Source organism: Girardinichthys multiradiatus, chromosome 8, assembly GCF_021462225.1.
Source record: "Girardinichthys multiradiatus isolate DD_20200921_A chromosome 8, DD_fGirMul_XY1, whole genome shotgun sequence".
Lineage (NCBI taxonomy): Eukaryota > Metazoa > Chordata > Actinopteri > Cyprinodontiformes > Goodeidae > Girardinichthys > Girardinichthys multiradiatus.
This window is the reverse complement of record NC_061801.1, coordinates 2320314-2345434: the sequence shown is the minus strand read 5'-3', so window position 1 is coordinate 2345434 and position 25121 is coordinate 2320314. Positions and strand designations below refer to the sequence as shown.

Sequence of the window (25121 nt, the reverse complement as noted above, 5' to 3'; positions counted from 1 at the left end):
CAGGAAACGTTTTCCTCCACCAGTATCACGTAGTGACCTGGCCACTATCCTGCAAGAAGAATGGCTTAGAATCCCTCTGACCACTGTGCAGGACTTGTATATGTCATTCCCAAGACGAATTGACGCTGTATTGGCCACAAAAGGAGGCCCTACACCATACTAATAAATTATTGTGGTCTAAAACCAGGTGTTTCAGTTTCATTGTCCAACCCCTGTACGTTTCTGCTTTTAGACACAATTTTATTATATTATCCCATTTCTTTATTCAGAGCCTTAGTGCTTCAAATGAAAAAAGTTGATTTAGACCCTTGGCTTAAAAACAAATCAGCTTCTTATTTTATTGGCGTCAACAACCCAACATAGTCAAAAGCAATGTTGTCTATCAATCCGTTGTCTATACCTCCTCATCAGGGTTGGGGAGGAGGGGGAGAACTATTGCCTGTCTCCATTGGTCTCTGGGTAAGAGGCTGGGTACACCCTGGACAGGTCACCAGTCCATCACAGGGCAACACACACACACACAAACGCGTGTATTTGGACTGTGAGAGGAATCTGTGGAGTACCCAAGAGGTAAACATGCATGCATGGCCTCCACCAGTCAGTGGATCACCAGCTTCTTGACTGATTGGCAGCCGCAGGTGAGGCTGGGAAGCATCTTCTTCTGCTCAAGAACCATCAGCACTGGCGCCCCCAGTGGTGTGTTCTCTTCCCCCTCCTCCCTGAACACAAATGACTGCACCTCAGCAGACCCGTCTGTAAAACTCCTGAAGCTTGCAGATGACCACCATTGTCATTGGTCTGATCCAGGACAATGATGAGTCTGCATACAGACTGTCATGTCACGGAGTTAAGCACAGGTCAGTGTTGTGTATGTGTGTGGTTTTCTTTCTCTCACCTCTTCTTGCAGGGTGCGACAGGCAGGTGGAATCACACAACTGAGGATCATCAGGTATCATTAAGGGAGAGCTCTTAAGCAGCAGGAACCTTGAAGGAGGCATCAGATTGTTAACTCACCTGAGTGGTAATCAGACCAGCAGACTAGCTCCTTTACTCTTGTTTTCCTGACCATGTCTTACATGAGTTTTGTGCTCCTCTCTATCCCTGAGTGGATTTATACCCCAAAAACCCAGTCCTTGATTTTTCTCAGGCTTATGGTTCGTGTTCAAGTTTACAGTTGGCTGGAAGTACTTCACTGTGCTTACCCAATTGTGAGCCTCCCTTAGATCCTGGGACCTGCATACCAAAGGAAGTTCTTACCACTTCTCCAGTGAACCTGCCTTGTAAACCCCTGCCTGTCCACCCTCCAACTCTACACATTACTACCTGGAAATTATCAGAGAGAATCTCAGCTGTCACACTTCAATCTTCCCTGTCAACCTCAGTCTCCGTGGCATTACTCACCTCTCTCACTGGAACATCTCCTCCACTAAACGGTAAAAATGATCCGCGCTCTGTTCAAGACTGAACGTTTCTTCTAAGATCCCGTACTCACTCACCTTTCTCCCTCAGTGGATCGCCCAGTGAAATCTTGACTCCTCGACGACACCACAGTTATTTCTTGTTTATCAATAAACCTGTTAAAAGTGAACTCTGTCTCTGTAATTGTTGCCTGTACTAGATTCACCTAGTTATCTGTCATGACAGAACAATCTAACTAATCTGACTATGTGGCACAATTATAGACGGCCCTCACTCAGCAGAACTTCTTGCTCAGTCAGCATGACAATCTCCCTTATTTACTAAATCAGCAACAAAACACCACAGTGCAAAACCTTGGCTGAGATCTCCTGTCAGATTCACACTCTCAATTCCAGACCTCCGCCTGCTGTAACTAGCCCTGCTGCTAGTTTAGCTTCCACGGTTGCAGCCCCCACCTGCCGTGGACTCACATCTCCGCCTCCGGAACCTTTTTTGGGGGACAGCTGGACAAAAGTCGGGCATTTCTTTTGCAATGTGCTCTTGTTTTTCAGCGTTCACCTCATTCCTTCCTCGATGACGCCAGTCAGATATCCTATGTCATTGGACTGCTCAAAGGGCAGGCATTAATGTGAGACCTTGGTAAATGAAACCACTATTGGTTTCTTCTCCTTTGATGAATTTCTTGAGCAGATTAAATTAACTTTCTCCCTTAGACGTAGTGATGAGGAAATCGTCAAGAAACTTTGGAACTCAAAACAGAACCACAAACCCATGGCCATAGAATTTTGCATTTTGGCTGCAGAATCAGGTTGGAACCCGCCAGCTCTTAAAGGAGCATTCCGAAATTCTCTCACTAAGAAAATAAAAGATGAATTAGCCTATCATGATGAACCTGACACGATTGATGAACTGATCAACCTGGCCATACGCATTAACAATCGTCTGAGGGAGAAAAATAATTAAAAAAGGACTAGAAAAGTATCTACACTCAGACATGAGAGCTTTGCACCTGTTGTGACCACACAAGAAGCGCCACACTCCGTCTCTTACCATCAAACTGAACCCATGCAGTTAGGCAGAGCCAGCTTTACGCCAGATGAGAGACATATGGTACAGACCAAAAGTTTGGACACCTTCTCATTCAAAGAGTTGTCTTTATTCTCATGACTATGAATATTGTAGCTTCACACTGAAGGCATCAAAGCTATGAATTAACACGTGGAATTATATACTGAACAAAAAAGTGTGAACAACTGAAAATATGTCTTATATTCTAGGTTCTTCAAAGTAGCCACCTTTTGCTTTGATTACTGCTCCGCACACTCGTGGCATTCTGTTGATGAGCTTCAAGAGGTAGTCTCCTGAAATGGTTTTCACTTCACAGGTGTCCCCTGTCAAGTTTAATAATGGGATTTCAAGCCTTATAAATGGGGCTGGGACCATCAGTTGTGTTGTGCAGGAGGTGGATACAGTACACAGCTGATAGTCCTATTGAATAGACTTAGAATTTGTATTATGGCACGAAAAAAGTAAAGAAAAACCAGTGGCCATCATTACTTTAAGAAATGAAGGTCAGTCAGTCTGAACAATTGGGAAAACATTGAAAGTGTCCCCAAGTGCAGTCGCAAAAACCATCAATCGCTACAAAGAAACTGGCTCACATGAGAACCGCCCCAGGAAAGGAAGACCAAGAGTCACCACTGCTGCAGACGATAAGTTCATCTGAGTCACCAGCCTCAGAAATCGCAGGTTAACAGCAGCTCAGATTGGAGAACAGGTCAATGCCACAGAGTTCTAGCCGTAGACACATCTCTAGAACAACTGTTAAGAGGAAACTGTGTGAATCAGGCCTTCATGGTAAAATAGCTGTTAGGAAACCACTGCTGAGGACAGGCAACAAGCAGAAGAGACTTGTTTGGGCTAAAGAACACAAGGAATGGACATTAGACCAGTGGAAATTTGTGCTTTGGTCTGATGAGTCCAAGTTTGAGATCTTTAGTTCCAACCACCGTGTCTTTGTGCGGCGCAGAAGAGGTGAACGGATGGACTCTACATGCCTGGTTCCCACCATGAAGCATGGAGGAGGAGGTGTGATGGTGTGGGGGTGCTTTGCTGGTGACACTGTTGGGGATTTATTCAAAATTGAAGGCATACTGAACCAGCATGGCTACCACAGCATCTTGCAGCGTCATGCTATTCCATCCAGTTTGCGTTTAGTTGGACCATCATTTATTTTTCAACAGGACAATGACCCCAAACACACCTCCAGGCTGTGTAAGGGCTACTTGACCAAGAAGGAGAGTGATGGGGTGCTGCGCCAGATGACCTGGCCTCCACAGTCACCGGACCTGAACCCAATCGAGATGGTCTGGGTTGAGCTGGACCGCAGAGTGAAGGCAAGAGGGCCAACAAGTTCTAAGCATCTCTGGGAACTCCTTCAAGACTGTTGGAAAACTATTTCAGGTGACTACCTCTTGAAGCTCATCAACAGAATGCCAAGAGTGTGCGGAGCAGTAATCAAAGCAAAAGGTGGCTACTTTGAAGAACCTAAAATATAAGACATATTTTCAGTTGTTTCACACTTTTGTGTTCAGTATATAATTCCACGTGTGTTAATTCATAGTTTTGATGCCTGCAGTGTGAAGCTACAATATTCATAGTCATGAAAATAAAGAAAACTCTTTGAATGAGAAGGTGTATCCACACTTTTGGTCTGTACTGTAAGTGCTTGCCATCTAAGTGATGCCTTTGTTGTGGTAAGCTTGGCCAGTTCCGTCTACATTGTCCGGTACGGCCAAAAGAGTCAGCCCGTCAGTAATATAGGAGGCACTGGCGGGCGCCATTCACCACCCCATTTATCCTCGTTTTTAGCTCCATTACACCATCTGTAATGACCAAGAACCTTTCATTTTCTCCTCATCAACCTTATGACTGCTGTATTGATCTCCTTCCTGGTGCCCTATTACCCCATGGCCATCTTTTCAACATCAACTCTGAGTAAGAAACATGGAACAGTACATCAATGACTCCCTCAACACAGGTTTTATCCGTCCATCATCCTCTCCTGCAGGATTTTTCTTTGTAGAAAAGAAAGAGGAGACCTTAAGACCCTGCATCGACTACAGAGGCTTAAATCAGATCACTATTAAAAATAAGCATTATTTTCCCTTGTTAATCCCTGCCTTCAAATCAATTCATGGCACCACAATTTTCAACAAATTAGATCTCCACAATGCATACCATCTGGTCCGCATTCGTGAAGAAGACGAATGGAAAACAGCATTTAAAACACCCATTGGCCACTACGAATACTTCGTCATGCCCATTGGTCTTACCAACACTCCTGCCATCTTTCAAGTCCTGGTCAATGGCATGCTTAGGCATAATATTTGTATTGTGTACTTAGACGACATTCTCATCTTCTCTAATGACCTTGAGACTCATAAACGGCACCTCAGAATGGTTCTTCAACGACTCTAACCATCTCTATGTCAAGGCCGAGGAATGTGAATTTATTGTTAATTCTATTACCTTTCTTGGCTTTATTATCGAGGGTGGACAGGTGAAGGCAGACCCCAGCAAGATTCACGCAGCCGTCGTGGTGCCTACTCTAGGAAGCAGCTTCAACGCTTCCTAGGTTTTGCCAACTTCTACCGTTGTTTCATCCGGGACTTTAGCATAACTGCTTCACCTCTCACTGCCCTCACATCTACCAAGAGAGCCTTCAGTTGGACTCCAGAAGCAGAAAAGGCTTTTCATGGACTAAAGGAGAAGTTCTCTTCTGCTCGAATTCTCTAGTTGCACTTACCAAACTTCCATCTGCTGTGTCTGCTACTGTCACTGCCAAATCATGTTTTAAGAATCCATGGACTCCCCATGGTATTAGTCTGCGATTGAGGACCCCAGTTCATATCCCAAGTTTGGAAGGGTTTCTGTACTCCTCTCAGCGCCCAAGTCAGGCTCTCCTCTGATTTTCATCCCCAAACAAATGGTCAGTGCAAACGCCTGAATCAGGAGATGGAAAACACCCTCTGTTGTCTCTGCACTAACAATCCCACTTTATGGAGTCATCATTTTATATGCGCTGAGTATGTACACAATTGTCATGTGTCTTTAGCATCTGGTTTATCTCCTTTTGAGTCTTCCCTAGCTTATCAATCTTCAATCCACCCCTTGACCATTTGCTCTGTTGCTGTAAATTCTGGAACCAAACCAAAACAGCTCTTCAATATTTATCACTACAAAATAAATAAAAATAAATAAAAAATTGCTGATTTTACCTTCCCTTTGCTCTGAATTCAGAAATCTGTTATTGTGGCAATCAATAGTTCCTTTGAACAATAATTTCTAACAAGTCTATCCTGTCTGCCGTGATGGACCCCTTTGCTATTATAGATGCTGGTTTTTGCACATTTTCCTGAGGAGAACTTGGATCTTCTGTATCTTTTTGGTACTTTAACCACAGTGTAATTTATTCACAAAACCAGGTTGAAATGTTGATTTAACCAGAGAATAAACAGTTTTCTGTCCATCTGAGTGTATTGGCCATAAGAAGAATTTTAGGTTGTATACAGGTACATCTAAAAAAATTTAATATTGCATAACAGTACAACATATTTTGCAAGTCATTTCAGAAAGTTAAATGGTTATTTATAGAGATTCATTTCACATAGAGTAAAATATTTCAAGCTTTTATTTCTTGTTATTTTAAAGATTATGGCTTACAGGTAAAGAAATCCCAAAATTCAGTGTCACAGAAAATTTAAATATCACATTAGATCAATCAAAGGATGTTTTAAGCACAAATGTCAGGGTCTGAAAAGTATGACCATTTATATGCACTTAATACTTGGTTGGGCCTCCTTTTCCATGAATTACTGCATCTGTGTGCTGTGGCATAGAGGCGATCAGCCTGTGGCACTGTATAGGTTTAATGGCAACCCAGATTGCTTTGAAAGCTGCCTTGTTGGATCTGGTGTCTCTCGTCTAACTCTTGACAACAGCCCATAGATTTTTGATGGGTTTCAGGTCAGGCCAGTTTGCTGGCCAAACAAGACCTGGAACAGCATGTTCACTATGCCAGCTTGTGGTACCTTTGGCAGTGTGGGCAGGTGCTAAGTCCTGCTGGAAAATAAAATCAGCATCTCCATACAGCTTGTCAGCAGAGGGAAGCATGAAGTGCTCTAGAAATTTCGGATAGACGGCTGCATTGACTGTGGACCTCAGAAAACACAGTTGACCTCTCCCCTCTTCCTCCAGACTCTGGGACCATGATTTCCAAATGAAGTGCAGGACTTTGGACCACTGAGCAACAGTCCAGTTCCTTTTCTCCTTAGCCCAGGTAAGGTGCTTGTGGCGTTTTCTCTGGTTTAGGGGTGGCTTGACATGAGCAATTTTTGTAGCCCATGTCTAGTATTCATCTGTGTGGTGGCTCTTGATGCACCAACTCTAGCCTTAGTCCACTCCTCGTGAAGCACCACCAAATTCTTGAATGGATTTCTCTTGACAATCCTCTCCAGGCTGCGTTTCTCCCTGTTGCTGGTGCACCTTTTTCTACCACACTCCTTCCTTCTTAATTTTCTGTCAATATGCTTGGATACATAACTCTGTGAACAACCAGTTTCTTTGGAAATGAGCTTTTGTGGCTTACCCTCCTTGTGAAGGGTGTGGATGACTGTCTTCTGGACATCTGTCCAATCAGCAGTCTTTCCTATGGTTGTGCAGAATGAGGCCCAGAGTGGGAGAGCATTTAAAGGCTCAGGAAACCTTTTCTGGTGTTTTGAGTTAATTAGCTTATTAGGGTGTCACAACATGAATGTCTAATAATGAACAGACTGTTGCCTGGACTAAATGGCATATAAGGCTGAAAGTCTGTTTGAAGAGGTGAATTGAGCACTGCAGATCCCATGTTTGTAAGAAATATTTCACCCAAAATTGAGAGTGATTCTATCAGACTGTGGGAACAAAAGCAGAGTTCTCTGTCCAGAAGAGTGCAGTCCTGGAGACAGCTCAAATACCGTGTAGAACCATAAAACCCCTATGCCTCTGGTAGCAAAGCCAGAATAAAGATATTAGAAATCTAGTAAAGTCCCAGGATTTCCTCTTCTCTCTTTCCTCTTCCAACCCGTTGTTGTCGTCTTCCGCTTCATCCTGGACCGGGTCGCACGGGGCAGCAGACTCAGTAGAGACACCCAGACTTCCATCTCCCCGGACACCTCCTCCAGCTCCTCTGGGTGGAGCCCAAAGCGTTCCCATGCGAGCAGAGAGACATTTGCCCCTTTTTTACTGGCTCGTTTTTGCCGGCGCAGCTCTGCACCATTCGTTTTCGCTCTACTCAGTACAGTATCAGTTGTGTTTCCACTGACCCGCCGACGGCTGAAGCTAGGGTGGCTGAAGCCCCGCCTCCAGCCATAAGTGTAGTAATCTGCTGAAGTGATAAAAAATAAATAGAAAATAAAAACATAAATAAACTAAATACTAATAACGTTAGTATTAATATATATATGCAAGAATGTCTTATGTTTTTTGTCTAAAATGATCCTGTAGGATAATTATCTGGACCACAGCCCAGCCAGAACTTATAAATAAGGCATAGGGGTTCTGATGTGAGGGCGTGTGGCAGGTGAAGCAGAGTGGTGGAGCTCCAACGTTTGCCTGACGAAGTTACAATTTTCTGAGGATGTTTTTGTCTTATCCATGGCAATAATGAGGACAAGGACTTAAAAACGCAAAACCGCAGACTTATGACCTTTGAAGTTAGTTTTAGGTTGGATATTACATATTCATGCACCACAGATCCAGCGGACTTGTCCTCCTGTTTGTTCCGATGCAAGCAGTCTGAGCTGCTCTCTGCCTGCTCCCTCCTCCTGCAGACGCTTGTTCGCTTGTTCGTCAATAAATGTCTGAACCAAACACGTTGTTTCATGGTGGTATTGTTTGGTGTGTTTTGGGAAAAATGTTTGTGCCTCTGAACAGCTGATTTTATGTGTGATCTGCTGATTTAGGATGTTATTAAATACAGAGCTCTACCTGCATGTAATTCTGAAAGCTGATGTGTCCTTTTTCTTTTCTGTTAGCCTTCAGGCATGGCTTATGATTTGCAAATGGTAAAATTACATGTATGACCTGCTCCGGCCACTGTGGTCTTTAATATTATTGTACACATGTGGACAAAATTGTTGGTACCCCTCGGTTAATGAAAGAAAAACCCACAATGGTCACAGAAATAACTTGAATCTGACAAAGATAATATTGAATAAGAATTCTATGAAAATGAACAAATGAAAGTCAGACATTGCTTTTCAAACATGCTTCAACAGAATTATTTTAAGAAATAATCTCATGAAACAGGCCTGGACAAAAATGATGGTACTCTTAACTTAATATTTGGTTGCACAACTTTTTGAGGCAATCACTGCAATCAAACGATTCCTGTAACTGTCAATGAGACTTCTGCACCTCTCAGCAGGTATTTTGGCTCACTCCTGATGAGCAAACTGCTTCAGTTGTCTCAGGTTTGAAGGGAGCCTTTTCCAGACAGCATGTTTCAGCTCCTTCCAAAGATGCTCAATAGGATTTAGGTCAGGGCTTAAAGAAGTCCACTTCAGAATAGTCCAATGTTTTCCTCTTAGCCATTCTTGGGTGTTTTTAGCTGCGTGTTTTGGGTCATTATCCTGTTGCAAAACCCATGACCTGAGACTGAGACCAAGCTTTCTGACACTGGGCACCACATTTCTCTCTATAATCCCTTGATAGTCTTGAGATTTCATTATACCTGCACAGATTCAAGACACCCTGTGCCAGATGTAGCAAAGCAGCCCCAGAGCATAACAGAGCCTCTTCCATGTTTCACAGTAGGGACAGTGTGCTTTTCTTCATATGCTTCATTTTCCGTCTGCGAACATAGAGCTGATGTGCCTTGCCAAAAAGTTCAATTTTTGTCTCATCTGTCCATAGGACATTCTCCCAGAAGCTTTGTGGCTTGTCAACATGTAGTTTGGCAAATTCCAGTCTGGCTTTTTTCTGATCCGTTTTCAACAATGGTGTTCTCCTTGGTCATCTCCCTTTAAGTCCACTTTGTCTCAAACAACATCGGACGGTGAGATCTGACACTGATGCTCCTTGAGCTTGAAGTTCACCTTTAATCTCTTTAGAAGTTTTTTTGGGCTCTTTTGTTACCGTTCTTATTATCCGTCTCTTTGTTTTGTCATCAGTTTTCCTCCTGTGGCCACGTCCAGGGAGGTTGTACCATGGATCTTAAATTTCCGAATAATATGCGCAACTGTAGTTACAGGAACATGAAGCTGCTTGGAGATGGTTTTATAAGCTTTACCTTTAATATGCCTGTCAATAATTGTCTTTCTAATCTCCTGAGACAACTCCTTCCTTCCCTTCCTCTGGTCCATGTTGAGTGTGGTACACACCATGTCACCAAACAGCACAGTGACTACCTGTAGCCCTATATATAGACCCACTGACTGATTACAAGAATGTAGACACCTGTGATGCTAATTAATGGACACACCTTGATTTAACATGTCCCATTGGTCACGTTATTTTCAGGGGTACCATCACTTTTGTCCAGGCCTGTTTCATGAGTTTATTTTCTAAAAAATAATTCTGTTGAAGCATGTTTGAAAAGCAATGTCTGACTTTCATTTGTTAATTTTCATAGAATATTTATTCATTATCACCTTCGTCAGATTCAAGTTATTTCTGTGGCCATTGTGGGTTTTTCTTTCATTAACTGAGGGGTACCAACAATTTTGTCCATGTGTGTAGTTGCTCTTGGGTTTTATTAACCTTTCCCTGCACTGTCTCAACAAAAACCTTTTTTCCTCCTTCCATGGTCAATCAGTGAACAGCTGATGGTATCCTTCCCAGATGCCTAAAACACCCCAGTTAGTTGATTTTCAACAATGATTTAAATCTCTACTCCTCCTGAAACACTGAGTTTCTAACCTTTTCCTAAAGGGTGAATCCTCAGAAGCTAAATTTGGCTTCTTTTACTCACAATCTCATTCATTCCTCTCAGGAGAAGATTTCAATCATTAATATTACTAGAATGTGTCATAATGGGGTTTTCTTAGACTCTGAGATACACAACCACGAGGGCAAGACAGTGTTTTAGCAGTTTATTTAGAAACACGGAAAAAGGTTGGACTGGAACCAGGACTGGAGCTGGACTAACGAGGGTCTCTCTGAAGGAGAAAGACAGAAGCTGGTAAACATTCTGGGTGGAAATGGAGACAATGTGAATGTGTTCTTTAGATGCTGACTTACAGGGGTGGGGTTCATGGTAAGACCGGGGGGAAATAAGTACTTCTCCACGGTGGCTTGAGGTTGACAGGCTGTGAACAGTTTTTGGAGGATGAAGTGCTTAGTTTTTCCTCTCTCTGGAAATTCCACTATGGTTGGAGAGTTTTAACGTTGGAGGGTGGACAGGCAGGTTGATGGGTGGTTCTCAGGTGGCTCCTGAGAAGCTGGGCTTGGAGCTGGAAGCAGAGAGGAGGCTCAGGGCTGAGGTGTCGAGGCTGGAGTTCCCAAACTCCTCGGAACATGACACGAGTGAAAACGGAGACCAGAAAGGTTCCACGACTTTCTTCAGCGAAGGGTGATCTGCAAGGCAGGGAAAGAAAAACAAGGAGATCAGAGAAGCTGCTTGGAAGCAGGACTGCAGAGAAGCAGAGGTCTAGCTGTTAGCACACCAAGTGAGAAAACGAGCTGACGCCTCCCTCTGGGTTTCCTCTCTATAAGTAGCCTAGCTGATTGCTCTCAGATGAGCAACACCTGTGCAGCAGCACCTGACAGCCACACCCTGCATAGAAAGAGCACATCACCTGAAAACACAGCCTGCAAAAAGACCACCGTAGATATGACATTGATAGACATGATAACAGTCTTGTTTCTAGAAGGAGGGAGGCCAGTGACAAAGTCTAAAGCGATATGTGATCAGGGACGAATCAGGACTGTTAGGGGCTGAAGTAAGCCAGCAGGGGGCTTGTAAGAAGGTTTATTTCTGGCACAGGTAGTGCAGGCAGAAACAAAACTGACAACATCCTGGTTAACAGTTGGCCACCAGAAATATCTGTGAATGAGGGCTATAGTGCGACTTGAACCAGGATGCCCTGAAAACCTGGAGGAATGACACCACTGGATGACCTGAGATCTGACAACAGTGGGGACATAAAGACGATCCCGGGGACCCCCACCTGGATCAGGATCATCTTGTTGGGCATTTCTAACCTGATCCTCCAAATCCCATGTTACAGCCCCCACAACACAGGACAGGGCGACGATTGGGTCAGGTTCTGAGTTGTCTTTGGTTGGAGAAAACTGTCTGGACAAGGCATCAGGCTTGACATTCTTGGAACCTGGGTGGTAAGTAATAGTGAAGTTAAACCGGGAGAAAAACAATGATCAACGAGATTGTCGTGGTTAAGTCGCTTAGCCTTTTTGATGTATTCTAGATTCTTGTGATCGGTCCATATTACAATTGGTTGAGAGGTCCCCTCTAACCAGTATCTCCATTCTTCTAAGGCCATCTTGATGGGCAAACGTTAATGATCTCCCACGTCGTAGTACTTTTCTGCAGCAGAAAAACGTTTAGAGAAGAATGCACAGGGGTGGAGCTTACCATCCCTGGGTGATTGCTGGGAAAGTACTGCTCCCACCCCAGTCTCCGAGGCGTCCACCTCCATCTGTAGAGTCAATTTGGTGCTGAAGAGATACTACTACTGATACTATTATAAGATTATTTTGTGTTACTTATTGTTAGTTATGAACAGAGGATTATTTTACAGAGCTAAAGCTTCGAAGTTATCTTGACTTTTCTGTTATTCACCATTCAACTCCTGATTTTATACCTACTCATACTCATGTTCCTTTACGTCACATGTTTGCTCTGTTGGTTTTAGGTTATTTTCCCTAGGAAACCTCCCTTAGTATTTGTTGCAATCTTTATTGGACAATATAAAATAGTTTTTAATTGCGTTTCATTAGAGAAGTACCGTAAATTCCGGACTACAGAGCGCACCTGATTAAAGGCCGCATGCTCTAATTTTAGAAAGAAAACCAATTTTGTACTTGTACAGGTCGCACCGGATGTTAAGCCATGGGTGTCCCACGTTGTAATATGATTTACACAGAAAGATATTACATGTGAGGAATGTTTAACTTTTAACTTAATCCGTATGGTAATATAAACAAATGAATATTGCAAATGCTTTTTTTCTAACAGTGGCTAACACGGCTACCTTTAAATATACGTACGTTATCAGTAAGACACAAATTTCGTTGCTAATGCTTTTTTACTGAACAGTGCACGGACAACATTCCAATATCTCCTAACCGATATACACTGCAGCCTACAAGGTAAAAAGTCATTATTTTATAACAAAATATCTGATTAATTTCACATGCTTGATGGTAAAGTAATACTTCTAAAGGGATCTGTTATGACCATTAAAGTACAATTCCCAGATTTCCAAACAGCTATCAGTGAATGTTACCCACTGTAACACAGTTATAGAATAATTGCATTTTTGTTTGGTGATAAAATGATTCTCCTGGATCTCTATGTTTTTTGTTGGTGTTCAGTGTGGTGTCAATAAGTGTGTGTTTGTGTAACACCTAGGTGTTGTTTTTCTCCTTTTCCTTCTATATATCACCCAGGTGCTTGGCTGGATTCACTGGGCACCGATGTGAACAGGCTGTGCTTAAGAAAGTCTCAGACCCAAAACGTATGTGAACACAGCTGTATTCAGTCCCACATGCCATTACTGGTGTTTCACCCCTGTCATGTTTTCTCAAAGACATGATAGAGAAATCCATGTTTCCCTGGTAACCTGTGATAAAAATCATATGAGACAACATGGTCTTTTTTTTGTTAAATCTGATGCAGTCAAGTAGAAAAGCATCTTAAGAGTTCTGCCCACTATCCTTTGCAGAGCACTGCACTGAATTTTGCATGTACTTCACATCTCATCGTGTCATCCATGTTGTAACCCATCATGTGAAAGGGCTGTGGTGTTTTTCAAGAGTCAGACATACATTTACAGCTTAATGTTGTCTCCATTCAGACTAACATCCTTCCCCTGTGACTCCTAATGTATAGGATTCTATTAGTGAAAGTCTGGACTCAGTGGCCATGCAAGTACATGCAAAGTTCAGTCTGTTGCAAAGAGACAAATTTAACAGACTTGTTGCAAACCCAAACCATTTGTCATGTAATTGCTGCATGACAGAAGACAAAACTAAAACAGACATGAAAGTCTGAGAAAAATGACAAAACTCAGATTCTCAGACATAAAAAATGATAGTTTGACTGTTTGGTCGTGTTGGCCAGTCCTCCTAACACCAGTGATGACTGCTGTGGGTTTTACACAGATCTTTTGTAGCTAACATACTCGCTTCTTGTTTGTTTCTTGTCTTTCATACTTAGGTGTCCAAGTGAATTTACTGGTGATCGCTGCCAAAACTATGTAATGGCCAGCTTTTACAGTATGTCTCCTATTCTTCTATACCCTTTCACGATGAAAGCATGCATCATTAACAGTCACTCATGTTTTCACTTCATGTCAGTATTGTCACATCTTTTTGCATGCTCGCAATTGTCTTTATGATTTAGCATTATAGAAAAGGGCTTCACTAATGAGTGCTGCTTGTTAGGCCTATATTTTATTGTATCACATATTCTAATGTTTATTTGTTTTTGGACCTGGCAGGAAATGGTGAGATGCATCTTTATGACTAGGAAGCCTTGGATTATGGATATTTGTAATCTATATCTAATTTTAACATTTTAAAATACAATTTAACAATTTCAGATATCTCAATACATTTTTCTATTGCTAAGATGTTTATTTTTAATTTTATTTTTAAAGTAGGTAGTATAACTCCTGTCTTGTTCTGAAATTCAAGCTGAAAACTATTTTTCATCGTTCGTTCGTTCGTTCGTCGTCTTCCGCTTGTCCAGGACCGGGTCACGGGGGCAGCAGACTCAGCAGAGACGCCCAGACGTCCCTCTCTCCAGACACCTCCTCCAGTTCCTCCAGGGGGAGCCCAAGGCGTTCCCAGGCCAGCCGAGAGACATAGTCCCTCCAGCGTGTCCTGGGCCGTACCCTAGGCCTCCTTCCGGTAGGACGTGCCTGGAACACCTCCCGAGGAAGGCGTCCAGGAGGCATCCGGTATAGATGCCCGAGCCACCTAAACTGGCTCCTCTCGATGTGGAGGAGCAGCGGCTCTACTCCGAGCTCCTCCCGGATGGCCGAGCTCCTCACCCTATCTCTAAGGGAGTGCCCGGCCACCCTACGGAGGACGCTCATTTCAGCCGCTTGTATCCGTGATCTCGTTCTTTCGGTCATGACCCAAAGTTCATGGCCATAGGTGAGGGTAGGAACGTAGACCGACCAGTAAATTGAGAGCTTTGCTTTTCGGCTCAGCTCTCTCTTCACCACAATGGACCGGTACAGCACCCCCATTACTGTGGCAGCCGCACCGATCCGTCTGTCGATCTCCCGCTCCATTCTTCCCTTACTCGTGAACAAGACCCCGAGATACTTAAACTCCTCCACTTGAGGCAGGAACTCCCCTCCAACCTGAAGAGGACAAGCCACCCTTTTCCGGTCGAGTACCATGGCCTCGGACTTGGAGGAGCTGATCCTCATCCCAGCCGCTTCACACTCGGCTGCGAACCGCCACAGCACATGCTGTAGGTCTTGGCTAGAGGGGGCCAGCAGGACCACGTCATCCGCAAAAAGAAGAGACGAAATCCACTGGTCCCCAAACCAGACCCCCTCCGGCCCTTGGCTGCGTCTAGAAATCCTGTCCATAAAAGTTATGAACAGGACCGGTGACAAAGGGCAGCCCTGCCGGAGTCCAACATGCACTGGAAACAGGTCCGACTTAGTGCTGGCAATGTGGACCAAACTCCTGCTCCGCTCGTACAGGGACCGGATGGCCCCTAATAAAGGGCCCCCGATTCCATACTCCTGGAGCACCCCCCACAGGGCATCACGAGGGACACAGTCGAATGCCTTCTCCAGGTCCACAAAACACATGTGGACCGGTTGGGCAAACTCCCATGAACCCTCGAGCACCCTGTAGAGGGTATAGAGCTGGTCCAGTGTTCCACGGCCGGGACGAAAACCACACTGTTCCTCCTGAAGCCGAGGTTCGACTATCGGTCGGACTCTCCTCTCCAATACCCTGGCGTAGGCCTTACCAGGGAGGCTGAGGAGTGTGATCCCCCTGTAGTTGGAACACACCCTCCGGTCCCCCTTCTTATAAAGGGGGACCACCACACCAGTCTGCCAGTCCAGAGGCACTGTCCCTGACCGCCACGCAATGTTGAAGAGGCGTGTCAACCATGACAGCCCTACAACATCCAGAGACTTGAGGTACTCAGGGCGGATCTCATCCACCCCCGAAGCCCTGCCACCGCGGAGCTTTTTAACCACCTCAGTGACTTCAGCCTGGGTGATGAAAGAGTCCAACCCCGAGTCTCCAGCCTCTGTTTCCACCACGGAATGCGTGATGGCAGGATTGAGGAGATCCTCGAAGTACTCCTTCCACCGCCCGATAATGTCCTCAGTCGAGGTCAGCAGTCTCCCGCCCCCACTATAAACAGTGTTGGCCAAGCACTGCTTCCCCCTCCTGAGGCGCCGGACGGTTTGCCAGAATCGCTTCGAGGCCAACCGGTAGTCCTTCTCCATGGCCTCACCGAACTCTTCCCAGGCCCGAGTTTTTGCCTCTGCCACAGCCCGGGCCGCAGCACGCTTGGCCTCACGGTACCCATCAGCCGCCTCAGGAGTCCCACAAGCCAACCACAGCCGATAGGACTCCTTTTTCAGCTTAACAGCATCCCTTACTGCCGGTGTCCACCACCGGGTTCTGGGATTGCTGCCACGACAGGCACCGCAGACCTTACGGCCGCAGCTATGGGCAACAGCATCGACAATAGATGCGGAGAACATGGTCCACTTGGACTCTATGTCTCCAACATCCCCCGGGATCTGGTCGAAGCTCTCCCGGAGGTGGGAGTTGAATACATCCCTGGCCGAGGGCTCCGCCAGGCGTTCCCAGCAGACCCTCGCTATGCGCTTGGGCCTGCCAAGTCTGTCTGGCTTTCTCCTCCTCCAGCAGATCCAACTCACCACCAGGTGATGATCAGTGGACAGCTCAGCCCCTCTCTTCACCCGAGTGTCCAAAACATACAGCCGAAGGTCTGATGATACGACAACAAAGTCGATCATCGACCTCCTGCCTAGGGTGTCCTGGTGCCAAGTGCACTGATGGACACCCTTATGTTTGAACATGGTGTTCATTATGGACAATCTGTGACTAGCACAGAAGTCCAATAACAAAACACCACTCGGATTCAGATCGGGGAGGCCATTCCTCCCAATCACGCCTCTCCAGGTGTCACTGTCGTTCCCCACGTGGGCGTTGAAGTCCCCCAGCAGAATAATGGAGTCCCCGGGAGGGGCACTATCCAGCACCCCCGACAGGGACGCCAAGAAGGCCGGGTACTCTGCACTACCACTCGGCCCGTAGGCTGAAATGATAGTCAGAGACCTCTCCCCAACCCGAAGGCGCAGGGATACGACCCTCTCATCCACTGGGGTAAACCCCAACACGAGACGGCTGAGCTGGGGGGCAACAAGCAAACCCACACCAGCCCGCCGCCTCTCCCCGTGGGCCACTCCAGAGTAGAAGAGAGTCCAACCCCTCTCAAGGAGATGGGTTCCAGAGCCCACGCTGTGCGTGGAGGCGAGCCCGACTATTTCTAGTCGATATCTCTCGACCTCCCGCACAAGCTCAGGCTCCTTCCCCCCCAGCGAGGTGACATTCCACGTCCCTAGAGCCAGCCTAAGCATCCGGGGATCGGGCCGCTGAGGTCTCCACCTTCGTCCGCCACCCAATCCTCTTTGCACCGGTCCCTCACGGTTTCCCCTGCAGGTGGTGGGCCCACTGGGGGATGGCCTTGCGTCTCTCGTTCGGGCTTGGCCTGGCCGGGTCCTGCGAGGAGCAACCCGGCCACCAGGCGCTCTCCGATGAGTCCCGACCCCAGGCCTGGCTCCAGGGTGGGACCCCGGCTCCGCCCTACCGGGCGACGTCACGTGCCTCGATATTTTGTTCTTCATGAGGGGTTCTTGAACCATTCTTTGTCTGACTCATCACCTAGAGCCTGTTTGCCATGGGAGACCCTACCAGGGGCATTTAGGCCCCAGACAACATAGCCTCTAGGATCATTTGAGCACTCAAACCCCTCCACCACGTTAAGGTGACGGTTCAAGGAGGGGTATTTTTCATCAAACGGGATTTAATCATTTTTCTTCATACATTTTTCTTTTTTTCCATCACAAAGGTCCACCTCACTCCGGCCAACACGGCCTCATGTTTTGTCAGGTTTTAGGTGTCAGCTAGAATAAAGTTATGAAAGAACAGAGTAGCATTACCTCTGGGCTGCTCGATCATGAAAACAATTATAATCATGAATATTGTGTTAAATCATGATTATTTAATATGATTATTCTTTAAGTGTAAAGAAAAACAATGCATTTATTGCACATTTAGCAGTTGTGAAACATGACATTTTCCCCGATACCTTCTTGATGAATCTTGCCTTAAAATAACTGACTTTTAGTATTTATTAAGATGAAGAATAATATATAAAAATGTATTTACAAATAAATCAGCAATTTAGTGCCATTCAACAAAAACATCTAAACTGTAATCTAATAAAAAGGACATCCTCGCAAAACAGAATATGACTCACTATGGAATAAGCGGTAGAAAATGAATGAATGATGGTTACATTGGTTTTGTATTTGTTTGGAGCCTGAATTGAAATTTAATGATAAATTAGATTTATTGCACATTACCTTCTGGTAATTATCTGTATGTGTGTGTTGCCATAGTATCAGCTTGTTTTATTAGTGATCTGTTAATGCACATGTTTCTGTGGAGATTAGAGGGATTGTGTTTTTAAATCTAGTTTTATTTGAATGTTTCCGTGCTCCAACATACCTGTTTAACCTAATACATCTGTTCATTTTTATTTAATCTCATTGCCCTGTTCTTATAATATTTTATGTAGAGTTGCAAACAGCAGGGCAAAGTAATGTAAATGGTCAGTTTGACTTAATCAACATCTATAACTATTGGGAGAATCTTTCATCTAACTTTTCTCTGACTGTATTATGCATATGAATGTTAATTATATGCATGGTTGTTTATATAAAAGCATCATACAGACTGATTTCTTTCTGTTTGGTTTTAATGCTGTGCTATTGTGATATTATAAAGGAGTTTTCTCTTCTCTTTCAGAAGCTGAGGAGTTGTATCAAAAGCGCATTTTAACAATAACAGGGATTTGCATAGCACTCCTAGTTGTTGGAATCATGTGTGTGATAGCCTACTGCAAAACAAAGTAATTTTTTTTTTACCAGTTTTTTCTTTTTAATTGAATCATAAAGGTTTTGAAATACTGCACCCAAATCCCCAAAACTCTCTATCCAGGCAAATCTCAGTGTCTCATCACAGATTGCAGATTAGTCTCAAACATAAACCTGAAGATCATTTCTTATTTATCATAGCAGCCAACAACTAGAACCAAAACGAAACTGTTCTGGTTCTTAACTTAAGAGCACTGGACGGTGAGACATTCCATCAAGCTCAGAATTTAGAACCTTCCCGTTTCCTCAAACATGTTTAGTTATTACATTGTTTTGTATTACTGATTACATTGTTTTTAGACTAGAAGCAGAATTATGTCCAAACTGTATGAACTGAGGGAGCTTTGAGGTGGTTGAGGTGTCATTTTAAAACCGTAATACTGTTAAATGTTTTGTCTTGTGCTGATCAAAGTAAATAAATAATAAATATTTAATAGTCATAGTTTTGGCTACACCTACACTTATACCATTTTCTTTTTTTTCTAATTGTTTACTTCATATTAGAGCAAAACTGAAGACATCAAGTACAAGAACATATAAATGAACACATATATACAATGAATTTGTATGTCTTTTAAAAGGCATTGCTCCAGGGAAAACTGGGGCAATTTTTCCTAATGAACCAAAAAGGTTTTCCTGGAGTTATTTTGACTTCAAAACTCATTATAAACTTAAATGCGCAATTTAACAGGCTCAATATGAGAAGTAAAAAACATTAAATAATAACATTTACAGAGCTCAGTGTCATCACAAAGACACTTAAACACTCTTCACACAATTACATTACATACCTTTCGTTTCAGTGGCATGCCATTGAAATAAAAATGCTCCACCATCGCCCTCTTATGAATTTAACACTGAAGCAATTTGATCACTATCTAAGCAAGACTGTCACAGAGCTTTAAGACATGTCATCATGAGTGATGCTGCATGTAAACCACACATGTACACAGCTACAACAGAATCGAAGCAACAACCATATAATAACTTCAAGGCTCAGGTATACCTTTGTGCGCCAGATACTTTAGAGAATTTGGATTTAAAGAATGTCTGCTTGAAGTGCTCAGCATTCACTGCAGTTCTTTGTTTCAAAAGTGGATGTCACTACAGATAATATTTTCCTGTATTTAATGATTGATAGCAGAGGAAGAGCATTCCTAGTACAACTTTAACCATAAAGATTGACTTTATAACTGTTACATTTTAGACATTTTTTAAATCTATGTAACATTTTGCAATAATTATTACCTCTGCGACTACATTCAAATGAATGTGCTTTCAGACTTTTACTTTCAGCTTCCTTTTTGGCGAGTGCTTTGCGCAAACTCTAGTATAAACAAGGTTGTGAAATGACCCCACATGCAGTGCCTGTTTATGTCGGCTCGGTGGATTGTTGAACTAATGGCTCCTGACTTTCTTTCTGATTAAAATGAATAATAACTGTCTGACAATTTTGAAGACACCCATTGACCACTGGATTTTTATACACAGATGATCCTATATACAGGGGTTGGACAATGAAACTGAAACACCTGGTTATAGACCACAATCATTTATTAGTATGGTGTAGGGCCTCCTTTTGCGGCCAATACAGCATCAATTCGTCTTGGGAATGACATATACAAGTCCTGCACAGTGGTCAGAGGGATTTTAAGCCATTCTTCTTGCAGGATAGTGGCCAGGTCACTACGTGGTACTGGTGGAGGAAAACGTTTCCTGACTCGCTCCTCCAAAACACCCCAAAGTGGCTCAATAATATTTAGATCTGGTGACTGTGCAGGCCATGGGAGATGTTCAACTTCACTTTCATGTTCATCAAACCAATCTTTCACCAGTCTTGCTGTGTGTATTGGTGCATTGTCATCCTGATACACGGCACCGCCTTCAGGATACAATGTTTGAACCATTGGATGCACATGATCCTCAAGAATGGTTCAGTAGTATCCTTGACAGTGACGCGCCCATTTAGCACAAGTATTGGGCCAAGGGAATGCCATGATATGGCAGCCCAAACCATCACTGATCCACCCCCATGCTTCACTCTGGGCATGCAACAGTCTGGGTGGTACGCTTCTTTGGGGCTTCTCCACACCGTAACTCTCCCGGATGTAGGGAAAACAGTAAAGGTGGACTCATCAGAGAACAATACATCTTTCACATTGTCCACAGCCCAAGATTTGTGCTCCTTGCACCATTGAAACCGACGTTTGGCATTGGCATGAGTGACCAAAGGTTTGGCTATAGCAGCCTGGCCGTGTATATTGACCCTGTGGAGCTCCCGACGGACAGTTCTGGTAGAAACAGGAGAGTTGAGGTGCACATTTAATTCTGCCGTGATTTGGGCAGCCGTGGTTTTATGTTTTTTGGATACAATCCGGGTTAGCACCCGAACATCCCTTTCAGACAGCTTCCTCTTGCGTCCACAGTTAATCCTGTTGGATGTGGTTCGTCATTCTTGGTGGTATGCTGACGTTACCCTGGATACCATGGCTCTTGATACATCACAAAGACTTGCTGTCTTGGTCACAGATGCGCCAGCAAGACGTGCACCAACAATTTGTCCTCTTTTGAACTCTGGTATGTCACCCATAATGTTGTGTGCATTTCAATATTTTGAGCAAAACTGTGCTCTTACCCTGCTAATTGAACCTTCACACTCTGTTCTTACTGGTGCAATGTACAATCAATGAAGACTGGCTACCAGGCTGGTCCAATTCAGCCATGAAACCTCCCACACTAAAATGACAGGTGTTTCAGTTTCATTGTCCAACCCCTGTATATGTATAATAACCAGCTCTAACAACTATGAAAACAAAGTACGAAACACAGAAAACACACTCAACCGTACCTTGTGCTGTAGTCTTCTAATGCATAAAAACCTGACCTGTGACAGATCATCTTTCTTTGCTAAGCAGAAATTCAGAAATTTCAAATAAGGTTCTAATAACTTTACCAGTAGAGTGTTTTTATTATCTAAATTACCCATCAACAAAGTCTAATTTGAAGAATTGCATTCTTCAAATTAGATGCCACTCACTAAAATGTTGTAAAATCCAGAGTAGTATCCAGAGAATCTGATGTAGCATCTTCTCACTTCAGCATCACAATGAAGACCTGTATACTATATGCACCGAAAGAAGGAAACACAAGCCAGCTGTCGTTAGAACAACCGGAAGGCGTGACTTCCAGCTATACTTTCTTACTAAATTTAACTGACCAAAATGTAAAATCTTTTACTAAATGTTGTCAAGTTTTTTTATTACTGGCATCAGTGTGTTTATAAATCCTCCTCAAAACAACAGCTTAAATTCAGTTTTCAGCACCACTTCATCATACTATTTAGAGCTTGATAATGCTGCTCAGTTAAAAATGTGAATCAATAAATATGTGCAGTTGCGCCTCTTGACTACTTATGATTATTTGAAAAAAAACACCTTGGAAATATTGTGTCAGTGTGATTTGGGTTGTTTCAAATTGTCCTTTGTTATTTCACAAACAGCAAGCAAAGAAAGAAACTACGTGACCGCCTGAGGCAGAGCCAGAAGAAGAAGAAGAGAAAGAACAATACAAATACTGGTACTGGCTCCAGTACGGAAAGCTCTGCTACAGGACGTCAGATTTCTAGTGTGCCTCTTCAGGATTTGAAGATTGTCAATGTAAGCTGCCAGTTTTACATTAAAAGTTTTAAAACTTAAATCTGTAGAATCAAGCTGCTTCTCATCCTGGTTTTACCTTTTTATAGCCATGTAATGGTTCCGTGAGGCAGCTTGCAACTGAGGAGACAGAAACAACCTTTCCCACGAGCAAATATGCAACTGTTAATCAGCCCACTACACTCACCAACATCTCCAGCCAAAGGTAAGAACATCTAATGAGGTGCTCTTATTGGTTTAATTAGTTTATAGGAATTTATGTCTCACTAATTAAATGAAGGCTGTGTTTGCTAGAACAAGTTGGGGTTTACTTCAGTGAAAAGAATAATTAATCACCATAAAATACATAATCAAAGAAAAGTGATGTCTTCAAAGCCAACACATAGCCTTTGACAGTCAGCCTGGAACCTTCTTTCTGAAATTGGTGTTCCCAGCACAGGGACAGAAGATATTTGGCGTTGCTGGGTCTCTTTCGGGACTGTTCTGTGTTGACAACAATACCCTATCATGTGTTTTAACATACATAAAATAGCAGCAGAAGAGCAAAAAGCAAGATACATCCACAAAACTCTTATTGATTGATTGATTGTTTTTTTATTTGTACAGGGACAGTGCACAACAATACATTGACCTAAAATAGGGAATATGCATGGTGCCAGGTTATAGCAAAAGATGCTAATTTCCACCTGTAGTCTCTTGACAGGTTGATGTTAATCATACAACACAATCGTAACAGACCTCGCCCCTCAGTTACCCCAGTTATTAAAGATTTCCAGGGATTTATAATTTCTCTATCACACGCTTGCACCTATACAATAAACATACCCATTTGTTCATACACACATACACTTTCGCACTCACATACTTTCCAAATGAACCAACTATACTTTCATTTACACACATTTATCACTAATGAGTGCAGACCTGCTTTGATAAAAGCAATTTCTTTGTCAAATGTGCAAACATTGAGAAACTTGTACATGTTATAATGTATTCCACTGACTCATGGCAACAACAGAGAAGGCAGATTTAGCAAAAGACGTCTTACATTTTGGAATGCTATTAAAATACATACATCTGGAAGCTCAGGAGAGGCAAGGTAACCACGAATCCAAGAGAATGGTTCATAAAGTGTCTTGTGAAAGTTTTCCAACTCCTCCCAGTGGGACGTACCTGGAGAGAGGATGTAAACGCAGCACTTGCGTGTCTTCCCTGGAAAAGGGGCACGGAGCTAACATCAAGACCACATGAACATCCTAATCAACAGCAACATCAAGAAGACAAGAATCTTCTCACGGCAGTCAGGACTGAGAGCTTAAACTGGAAGAGATGTTCTGTCACATTCCTGGAGAAACTTTTGACATGTCTGTGCAGAACAGTGATGCCCTGGAAAAAGCTAAATTTCTGCATATAATCCCCAAGCTGTCAATCCCCCTGTAGAGCATGGAAGCTTGAGATGCCCACAAGTAAGGGCCATTGGAGGGGTTTTCTTTTTGTGTTTTCTTATGTGTCAGCATGTCAGCCTCCCTTGATGTTCCTGTGATGAAGCCCATATAATATACAGATTATACTCCTCCACTCATATTTATGAGGGATTTTCTAAATTCAGAATAAATGGATAAATAAATCAACAACCATAATAATAATAATAATGATATAATGATAATGACAACTAAAAAAGCACTAAGCGAGCGCAGACCTCCCCCAAGGCCACTGCACGTTAACAGCTGACAGGGTCACAAACCATGTGGGAATTCCAAGATACCGCAAGGATAAAGAATCCTTAAAACAAATCCTGGATCTAGATGGTGCTCCACATCACGACCAAAATCTAATAATCTTTTCCTTGTCCTAATATGCACCTTGTCTTAAAATGTCATCAGAATCTGTTTATAATTTTTTTTGATATTTCCCAAAGAGACAAACCAATGCAGACAAAACCATAACCTCCTTGGTGGAGGTTATAATAATATAAGATATATAAGAACAATAATTTAAAACTCCAGCACTCCTTTATATAACTGTAGGTTTATTTTGGTCCCAGAGTTTAAAGAGGAGAATTGCTTTTCAAGTCAGCTGAAGCTTGTCATCCATAGAACAATGATCCCAAGCAGCTAAATTTGCAACAGAATGGCTAAAAAAGAAAGAAAATAACATTGTAATGGCCCAGTCAAAGTCTAGACCTCAACCTGAGTGAAAGGCTGTGGTAGGAGAGCTTTACCAGAAAAAAATCCTTCAAACCTCAATGAATCAGGGCAAAGTTGTAAAGAAGAGGAACTTAAATTCCTTCATACTGAGATTGACAAAGCCATTCAGAAAATCACTGAAAACTATCTCTGCTAAAGGTCCTTCTATCAGCTGCTGGATAAGTGGGTGGTCTTATTATTTAACTACCTGATTATGCATTTTTGCTTAACTTAAGGTACAGAAATAATGATGCAGTTTAATATTTTATATTTTAAGATTTGCTATGGACTAGAACTCCTTTTTTATGGTTTTCTTATGATCTCTGCTTAAAAAATATTTAATTTAGATAAGCAGTCTTTGTGGGAAAAAGAAATTGTCACACAATGACACATTGTACACAACC

General features: G+C 43.2%; 1 protein-coding gene across 4 annotated transcripts in view; it reads left to right on the top strand.

The window, feature by feature from the left end:
* The window catches only part of nrg1 (neuregulin 1), a 52655-nt gene that overhangs the window by 15487 nt on the left and 12047 nt on the right, over positions 1 to 25121 (top strand). The window contains exons 4-7 of one of the 4 annotated variants that reach the window (XM_047373519.1): positions 13093 to 13160; positions 18751 to 18853; positions 22378 to 22534; positions 22621 to 22736. In XM_047373519.1, coding sequence (XP_047229475.1) covers positions 13093 to 13160; positions 18751 to 18853; positions 22378 to 22534; positions 22621 to 22736 — 444 coding nt within the window. Of the gene's footprint in view, positions 1 to 13092; positions 13161 to 13861; positions 13921 to 18750; positions 18854 to 22377; positions 22535 to 22620; positions 22737 to 25121 lie in introns of all 4 variants that reach the window. The other 3 variants (XM_047373521.1, XM_047373520.1, XM_047373523.1) reach the window with 3 other exon arrangements.